This window comes from Poecilia mexicana, unplaced genomic scaffold, assembly GCF_051168715.1.
Source record: "Poecilia mexicana isolate PSO_F unplaced genomic scaffold, ASM5116871v1 scaffold_18, whole genome shotgun sequence".
Classification (NCBI taxonomy): Eukaryota; Metazoa; Chordata; class Actinopteri; order Cyprinodontiformes; family Poeciliidae; genus Poecilia; species Poecilia mexicana.
Window position 1 is genome coordinate 25838961 of NW_028263387.1, and position 9178 is coordinate 25848138.

A 9178-nucleotide genomic window follows, 5' to 3' on the forward strand; every position below is an offset into this window, starting at 1 on the left:
TGTCAATGTTCAGTTGTTCTTTAACTGTAATGATTATAACCTGTAACTGTTTTAACTTGAACTGTTTTAACTTGAACTGTTTTAACTTGAACTGTTTTAACTTCAGCTGTTTTAACTTCAGCTGTTTTCCTGATGTAAATTGTTCCAAACCTCAGACTGATTTCTGCTTTAACTTTGCTGCAGGTTGCTGGTTCAGTGATCATCATGGGTTATAAGATCGTATCTGTTCTTACATCTGTTGTGGCTTTTTCCTCATGGAGCTGTAAGTGATATAATCTAACACCGTTACGTCTGTCTCTACCTGCTGGTTCTTTTTAAAATGCTGTCGTGTTTTTGTCCTTTTCACTGTTAGATTATTTTCCAGTGGATAAACCAACAGATCAGGTTCATTTTCCATTGCAAATCCAGCCAATAAAAAAGGTGGAAGAACAAGAAAGGAAATTGAAAGAGCAGCAGATTGAAGTTGTAAAGCAGAAAGACTTCAAAGCAGAACCTGTTATAGTAAGTTATCAGTTGATTGACAGTGATTTTACATTTCAGTTTCATTCTGACTACATTTTCAGAATTACACATCACAGAATGTGACATGCTGATAATGCAGGATGTAACAAACACTTAACCTTTTGAAAACTAAATCATTTCTTCTTTCAGGACGTTTCTACGCCACATCGCTCAGAAATCTGTTTCACATCTACAGTCTCCACGTTGAGCGGATCCTTCCCTCTTGGCACAGTGCTCACCATTCTTCTCGTCCACATGTGTGGAGGTAATCTGGGCTTCTTTTTAAATCAGCTGTTTTCTTGAACTGCTCACTAATAAAATGCTGTTCTGTTGTAACTTCAGCTGATTTGGTGGCAGCTGTGTCTGCAGGGGTTCTCCACCTGTTCTCCATCAGTGTCTTCATCGACTTGGTGTTTGTGGTGATCACTCTTTACCACATCAACAAGATGAAGCGTAAGTCTCTGTTTTTAGTCATTTTTTGTTTAGAAACTGAAAGATCATCAGTTGGTGGAGCAAAACTTAAAGTCCTGTGATGTAAATGATCCATTATTAGTTTATCAATCATTTTTTCACTTGGTTCTACCATTTGTCTTCTTAGTCAGCAATTTCATAAATGCTGGTCCAGAAATTAGTTTGCAATAGGAAAGAAGCAGAGTTTAAGAATACATCTGAACAGCTGGAGAGAACTGGTTTGAAAGTTTGTTTTTTTTAGAGAACTAATTCAATTGGATGACTGTCTTTGTATTAAGCTCAGTTCAATTCAGAGTTCCTTTCTTTTATCCCAAAGGGAAATTAAATGTTGCAACTACTTTAAACCATTTTTAAACGAGCAAACTTCAGAAAACTGAATAAATATTTTTTTTCCTCGTTTTTATTTTGACAACAGGTGAGAGAGAGGAACTGGTGAAGACGAACTCTGAGCTTCAGAGGAAGCTCCAGGTGACGGAGCAGGACTGCAGAGATGAAGCTGCTATGCTGCAGGAAGTGAAGAACAAACTGAAGACATGGATGCATCACATCAGAGTCACAGCAGAGGACATGGAGGCTGAGACAGAAGAAACCAAACTGAAGCTTCAGGCTCAGGAGAAGGAAGTGGCCATTTTTAACCAATCTGACAATATTATGATGGTGGGGAATGAAAGGCAGGTGGAAACTGGACAAACCTAAGAAAAGATTATAAAAACATTAAAAATGAGAGTTTTTTTAATCTACAGAGGGAGGGAACTGGTTTAGACAGTCAACACAGAAAATATTCATATTTATATTGTGAAGAGTTACAGCATGAAAAGCCATAAAGGTTAAAAAATGAGATTTAAGTTCAGATGGAAAATGTAAATAATGCTAATTTATGAACCTGGTTACTGACTGATGGTCTACATATATTTAGTATTTATTTTTTTTCTTTGTCATGACTGAATGTTTAACTTTTTTTAACAAGTATTACTGGAGTAAAGCAATAATTCCTGTCAGATTTATACATCAGTATAGTCTGATTGGATGGTCTTTCATTGTCTTCACCTGCATCTATTATACATTTATCAAGAGTTTAACAATGAAACTTGATTTCTGTTTCCAACAAGAAATCTATACAATCTACACATCCAAGTAGTTTTCTGTTTGACTTTTTAGTTTTCACATTATAGTGGTGAAGCTCTTCAACACTCGTTTTCTGATCATTGAGGGGACATAATTTTTCTGCTCAGCTCTTTAAAGGTCCCATAGAAGCATCAGAAAAAAGCTGCAACAATTTACTGCTTCTGTTCAGTAAATAGATAAATAGATATTAGCAGACATGATGTTCTGTAGTGTAGTCAAACATTTCAATTTAGTATCACCAATAACATGAGCAGTCACTAAATGTGGCGTCACCTTGTTATTTTATCTTATTTATATATATATATATATATATATATATATATATATATATATATATATATATATATATATATATATATATATATATATATATATATATATATATATATTATTTATTTAATCATTGTTCCACTGATAGACCTTTAGTCGAATATTAATAAAATCAATATTCTATAAAACAAATGTTTATTTGGTGTATTATTTTTCACATTCTCACTGTAAAGGACAAACTTAATCCTATGAACTTCAGCTTTTATCTAGACATCATCTAAAACTGTATTCAGCTGAGTTTATGACTCAAATTAAAGCTTTTTTAGACTTTATTTATACATTGAAGTTGAATCAGGTGTTAAAACACTAGGGGGCAGTGTGGAGCAGCTCAGACTTGCAGTGATTATGAATCCACCTGTTGTTCAGGTCGAGGACAATCAAACGAAAAGAAGTGACTGCAAGGTTCAATCAATAATCATATTTAAATCTATACTTGTAACAGTTTATTATTTCCAGCAGATGGTGCTAAGCTAACAGCTGTCTCAGGATTAAGAGTAACAAGGAAGATGGTTCAACTCAACTCTAATTCCCAGGAAGGCTGATAATCCAACAAGTAGCGAATTAAATAAGTATAAGCAAAAAAATATAGTAAAAGATTAATGTTGGTCCATTTCCAGTTAAATTTATACAAGCAGTTAGACCACATCATGATTCAAACAACATTTATTCATCAAAATGATTTTATTTAAACAAATAATAAAAAAACGTTTTACAATATCATGTTCAAAACACAAATAGAAAAATTTGATACATGACTAATAATCTGAAGCTGGACAATCATCATGTAGCCTGTTTTAAGTTACAGACTGAAGCTGTTATTCACATGCTTGACCACCAGATGTCACTAAAGAGAAGCTTTGATGAATCAGTTTCCATCAAAGCTTCAGTCACAGGAAACGTCAGGTGGTTTTCATCTGAGAGAGCAGGTGTGTGTGTGTGTGTGTGTGTGTGTGTGTGTGTGCGTAGGTGTGTGTGTGGGGGTGTGTGTGTGTGTGTGTGCGTAGGTGTGTGTGTGTGTGTGTGTGTGGGGGGGTGTGTGTGTGTGTGTGTGTGTGTGTGTGTGTGTGGCCTTTCCCTCCTTTAATTCAGACACTTAGAGAAGTGGCTTCTTAATAAATTGATTCCACAATGTCAGTCTGAGTTTCATAGTAAATTAGGATTTCACATTAAAAATAGTTTCACAGTAATTGAATCTTAAATCTTTTCTTTCTGTAAACATTCAGCCCTCTGCCATGGTAACAAAATGAAAGGTGAGCTTAATCGAGTCTCTACTTCACACCATATAACACGTTTTGACCTTTCCAGAAATAGTTTAAAATGAATCCTAATAGTTTACACTGACAGCTTTCTCATATACATGAAGTATCAGACTGATGTCAGCATTTATCTGGAAATGACAGAGAAGTGAATGAGAAACTCTGACAGAAAAATGAGAGGTGCTAAATATGAGCCCTGAGGTTCACCTTTCCAGATTGGTTTGGTTTTATATGATCTGAGAACAGATTGATTTTCATAATGCAAAAAGGAAATCTATTATAGCAGTGGTCCACTTAATCTTCACACTTTTAAACAGACATTTTTTAAAAAATTAAAATATTGTTATATATTTGAATTTATATATAACATATATAAATGTTATTTATTCTGCAACAATTCTGTTAAAATTGAGCTTTTGGCAATATTTTCTTAATCAGTTGTAATATCTGGGTCTGATCTCATGACAGTGGGGTCATATTTTAAAACCACTATAATAAAACAATAATAGCTGGTGAACATCTTTGCAGGTCAATATCAGAGTAAAGAATCCCACTTCCCAAAATCCTGCTTCACATTCGTAGAAACAAAAGAATTTCACTTCAGCTTAGTGGAACCACTTCTCTGTGATACCACAGAAGAAGAAAAATACACCAGCTGCTAAATCCTTAAGAGTCATATACTCGCTGTAATTAAACTTTTCTTTGAACCGACATTATGAAAATCAAAACTCTAAACTTGACCACTTCTTATAAAACCTGATGACATGATAAACTGCTTTTCTTTATTTTTTAAATGACGTTCCACTGCATGAGGTTGTATTTTGAAACATTTAGAAATGACTGTCTTCATTATTGCCAGTCATTATTTTCTTCATTATTTTTGAAGCTTTGGAGACAAGCAGAGTGTAACTTTGTGAATTTACTAATTGCAGGTGTTTTGTTTAATTATTATTTAAAGACAGATTATTTAGCGATTAAAGAATAGACCGGCTCCTGTCCTGATGAATATTGTCTGATAGGAGCTGCACAAACCTCCCGCCCTGAAAAGAAAAACATGTAAATTAATGAGTGAAGTTTGGGTTTGTACATATTTGTGACTTAAGACTGTGGTTGTGTTAGTTGGTTACATTTAATCAGAAAATATGCAGAATGAAGTCATGTCACATCGAGCTGCAGAAACTATTTTATTTTTCTGGTATGTTTCTTTCAGTGGTTGTTGTCTAAATGAGGAGCCTGAGGGGTCGATTGTTTCAACCTCTGCTCTTATTTTATCTTAACTAACAAGTTAAAATTACTTTCCTCTGCGCCTTCGATCATATGAATATGAGCTGCTGAGCTAAATCAAACGCAGTGCTAGACTGACGTCATGGCGGTTCACCACAGATGATTAAAAACGCCGTTTCAATAGAAGGTACCTGTCGGTCTGAGAGCAACAGAAGCGTACGTGACTTGGTGGTCGGTTCTGGTTTCTCCACCTGAGAATTTAAAGACACAGGAACTGAAACAGACTGACAGAGACGTGAACAACTGCAAACGGAAAAAAAATGAAAATACTGACCGTTTCCCCTCCTTGGTTTGTTGACAACAGCATAAGTGACACTGTTCAGATCTGTGGCAGCCTCATGTTTCAGGGCTGCAGTGGATTATAGAAACAAAAAAAAACTGCAATTAAAATTTTTTCATCTGACCAAAGGTGATAATTTCTGCCAATTTCTGCAGGCCAGTAATAAATACTGAGGTGATTTAGCAGTACCTTTGTGTTTCTTGAAGAAAATCAGTCCAGCTAGCAAGAGCAAGGATCCAAAGATGCACAACAAAATGGTGACAGGGGTCAGATACCGCACAGGCTGAGCTTCCTCATCATCAAATTCTGGAAAGTAGAAGATAGTAATCAGGCCATCAGGCAACAGCAAAATTACTAAATGTTCTGTTTGTTTTGTCAAAAAAATATTTTTGCTCTTAGAATTTGGTAGCTCAAATTACAGAGGATATACATATAATGACATAAGTGAAAGAGTCAAGGTGGAGCTTTGGATTAAAAGGCAGAGGCCCAAAATGGCCGCCATGCACCAGAGACTCAAGAAATCTTCAAACATGGACGAATGAGTCAATGCAACCCACAGGAATGTTTTTAATGAGTGAATAACATGATGAAATGCTAAAAAATGTTTATTTTGCATAACAGTCACTCTTTACTGTAAGAACCTTGATGCAAAATCTAATTTGACTTTAAAGCAGATTAACATTTGTTAATTATATAAGTATTAGTAATTAACAATGTTTTATATTTGTACAATATTTTACATTAATACAAGTAATAATTAGCATTTTTTGTAAAATTGTAAAACTTGTTGAAGTTGTAACTATTTCAGGTTGACACAAATAAACTTAATAAATTAATAACAATAAAAAACTATAGTAATGTAAAAATTTGAGGTCTGGAAAAATGTGGCTAATGAATTATTCATTGTTTATTTACCTAATTAAATAGTGTAGCTCACTACATTGTGAATAAGGCAAAAACCTCTGAAACTGTTCTGCAATTTTTTTTTTCAGTATTTAGCTTTATTTGAAATATAAACACCTTAATTTACTTAAATTTAAGTTTAGTAAACAAATTAATTATTTGTAGTAAATCAAGTATTTTAGAGAAAAATATAATTTACATAATAAAAACTTAAGCATCCTTATTCCAGGAGGGATGTTTCTTCAAGTTGTCCTGTATAAAAAGTTTGCATATTTGATTATGTGTTTGTTATGTTCTCTGGTACATTAAGACGTTTTACTAGATTTTATCTGGTGTGTTTGAAATAGAGCAGAAAGCAAAAAGCTGCACAGAACAAAATCAAACCAGTCAAAAACCAGTAAAATCTATTTACCATTTCCTGGTTTGACGACAGCCAGCCAGCTTTCTGCAGAGTCTCCAACTCCAGAAATGCTGCATTTGTAGAATCCTTCATCAGACGTGGAGACATTATGAAGCGTCAGGACGTTGCTCTTATCATAGGTGGTGTCAATGCTCTCGCTATCTTTGATGAAGTCACATGTTTGTGGTTTCTCATCATTAATATTAACACAATGAAGAATCACATCAGATCCTTCCTTCACGGGTCGAGCTGTAAATTTGAGGATCACAGAACCATCTGAGGAATGTGAAGAGAGGACAGCAAAATGTTTTGTTATCTATTTGAAGAAATCCCAACGTATTTATTAGGATATGTTTAAAATTTCACTTTAAACTTTTTAAGAAGACCTGTAATAGAGATGTTGAGAGCCTGGCTTCGTTGGCCCTCATCGTTTTCACACCAGTATTCTCCAGTGTGTTTTTCAAAGGTAGGACTGATTGTGCAGGATGGAGCTGGGATGCTGCAGACGTCTGACCCATTTGCTGGACTCAACGTTTGAAGGTTATTCATGATGTGTTTGTCCCTGGGGCAGGAGACAGACACAGATCGGTACTCAAAGAACTGAAGTTGATCAGGAGAGACAACAGGAAAATCTGTGATGGAAGAGGAAGAAGTAAATAAATGACTTATAACATAGATGGCAACGCAAATCTTTAAAAACAGAGCAAATCTATTTTATCAGCAGCTTATGAGACAGTTAAGATGACTTTAGTTTATCAATGACAACAGATTTAAACTGGATTAATACCAAATTGAAAAACTTCAAACTATTTCTGAAGAACATCATATTTAATACTGTTTGCAAAATAAGCACATTTTTAAAATAGTTTCAAACTCACCAGGTGTCTGAACAGAGAAGCTCTGAGCAGACGTGGTGGACAGCAGAGCGAACTCACTGATCACTGCAGAGACGTAATAAACTGATGAATCCAAACCAGCATGAAAACGAGAGTTAATAAAACACTTACAGATGTGGATGCAGAGAGCTGTGACCTCCATGATGCTCGATGCTGACTGACAAGAGTCTCACAGTCACACCGAGGTCACATGCAGCTCATGACTTCCTCTTCCTGTCTGGATGATCACTGATGCTGACGGAGGAGGAGGTAGAAATGTTCAGCAGGGACTGAAATATTACTGACTCACCTTCTGCTTTATGATGATCCAGACACATAAAGTTGGAGTTTTTTCCTTTTCCTGTGATGAAACCTGAAATCCATGTTGTTAACTGAGTGAACAGAGAGGAGCTCTCTGAAAACAGCTCCACGCTGCCCCCTGCAGTATTTTTCTTAAGAAGCATTGTTCACACATGTTCACTAATCAGTGTGAAACATCTGGATGTCCAAAACTAATAGAGCTCAAAATGTTGCTCCAGTATGAAATCAGAAAGACTGAATGTAATTGGACGCCACTTTAAAGTGAGTTTTTTTTTTTTTTTTTTTTCAAAATTGTCGTGTTTCAGTTAGGCAAGTTTATTTCTGTAATTTCAATTTGTGCATTTTTATAATTAATGGAAATGCAGCCAATGACCCATAGGGACTAACAGAGGGATGCAGTAATGGCCTTTATGGAGCAACAGAGACACATCAGGAAGGCAGAGGACATTTAGCACCTGACCAGGACAGATGACCTGCTGTAGCCACTACTTTACAATCTCCCAAAGTCAATAGCTGTAGTTTTAGAGAACAGATTAAATAAGGTTTAATTGCTGCCATAAAGTTCATCCCAGTCAGGCTCAGATAAGCTCATGCCGAACTTTGAAGTCAACAACAAAGCACTTCTTTGTTCTTTGTTGAACCTGCAATACCAAAAAAACATGATACATAAAACCGATTCATTCATTCATAGCAGAACTTTGACCCCTCAGTGTTTTCTGCAGTCTGAGGTGAAGCAAGCAAGAACGCATCCTCTCCTCCCGGTGAGTTAATCTAATGTAAAATGTTCTTTTCAAACATTATTCAGATGCTTATTTAGTCTGCAAAGTAATTTACTTTGATTTTATGAACAACTTCATATATTTAAATGAAAACATTTTCATTTGCTAGATTATGAGAATAATGTGTTGCATTTATATGAATGTAAAGTGGTTTCTATCTGCAAGTACTAAAGATATATTTTTAAGTTTTATGCAGTGTAGAGTAAAGAAAGAGTAGGATGTTCCAGAAGCACTTGAATACAAACCAATGTCATTATAAGTTAACCTTGACTTTGACTCATGATTTGGGTTCATCAGGAAATAATAGATTGTTTGAGCAGGTTTTGGTGATGTGGTTTGTGATTGTGAAGTTTATTTTTTGTTTCTCAGGTAATAACATGACAGTCCAAATGAGTCACAGTTTGGCTTCATCAAGTTTCCTGGATTCCAGCTGGTTTATTTCTTTCAAATCAAAACCATGTGTTGTGATCTGCGTTTCTGGTGTGGCTGTTTCTGCTGCTCTCTACTGGAAATACAGACGTAAGTTATTTATTAGTAATAACATAACAATTACTGTTAATAACAAAGAACTTAGCATTCATGTGATTTGATAAGATTTATGATGAGTCAATTTAAAAGAGTACTTCAATATAATTTCTTGTGAAATAGTAGGA

The 9178-nt window shown here is 35.1% G+C and overlaps 2 protein-coding genes across 2 annotated transcripts; one reads left to right on the forward strand and one right to left on the reverse strand.

The window, feature by feature from the left end:
• The first annotated feature begins 204 nt into the window (after positions 1–204).
• Positions 205–1699, forward strand: LOC106910059 (uncharacterized). The gene is made up of 5 exons (XM_014976615.2): positions 205–262; positions 353–501; positions 652–766; positions 844–954; positions 1388–1699. The coding sequence occupies exons 1-5, from the start codon at positions 205–207 to the stop codon at positions 1666–1668; spliced, it is 714 nt and encodes a 237-aa protein (XP_014832101.2). The 3' UTR covers positions 1669–1699.
• Positions 1700–3628: 1929 nt separating this feature from the next.
• Positions 3629–8660, reverse strand: LOC106910060 (uncharacterized). Its single transcript, XM_088016129.1, has 8 exons — positions 7558–8660; positions 7429–7491; positions 6937–7182; positions 6563–6826; positions 5437–5553; positions 5242–5316; positions 5099–5158; positions 3629–4723 (listed from the first exon to the last, which is right to left on the reverse strand). Exons 1-8 carry the CDS (start codon positions 7586–7588, stop codon positions 4647–4649), a joined length of 933 nt encoding a protein of 310 aa, XP_087872255.1. The 5' UTR covers positions 7589–8660; the 3' UTR covers positions 3629–4646.
• Between the last annotated feature and the right edge of the window lie 518 nt (positions 8661–9178).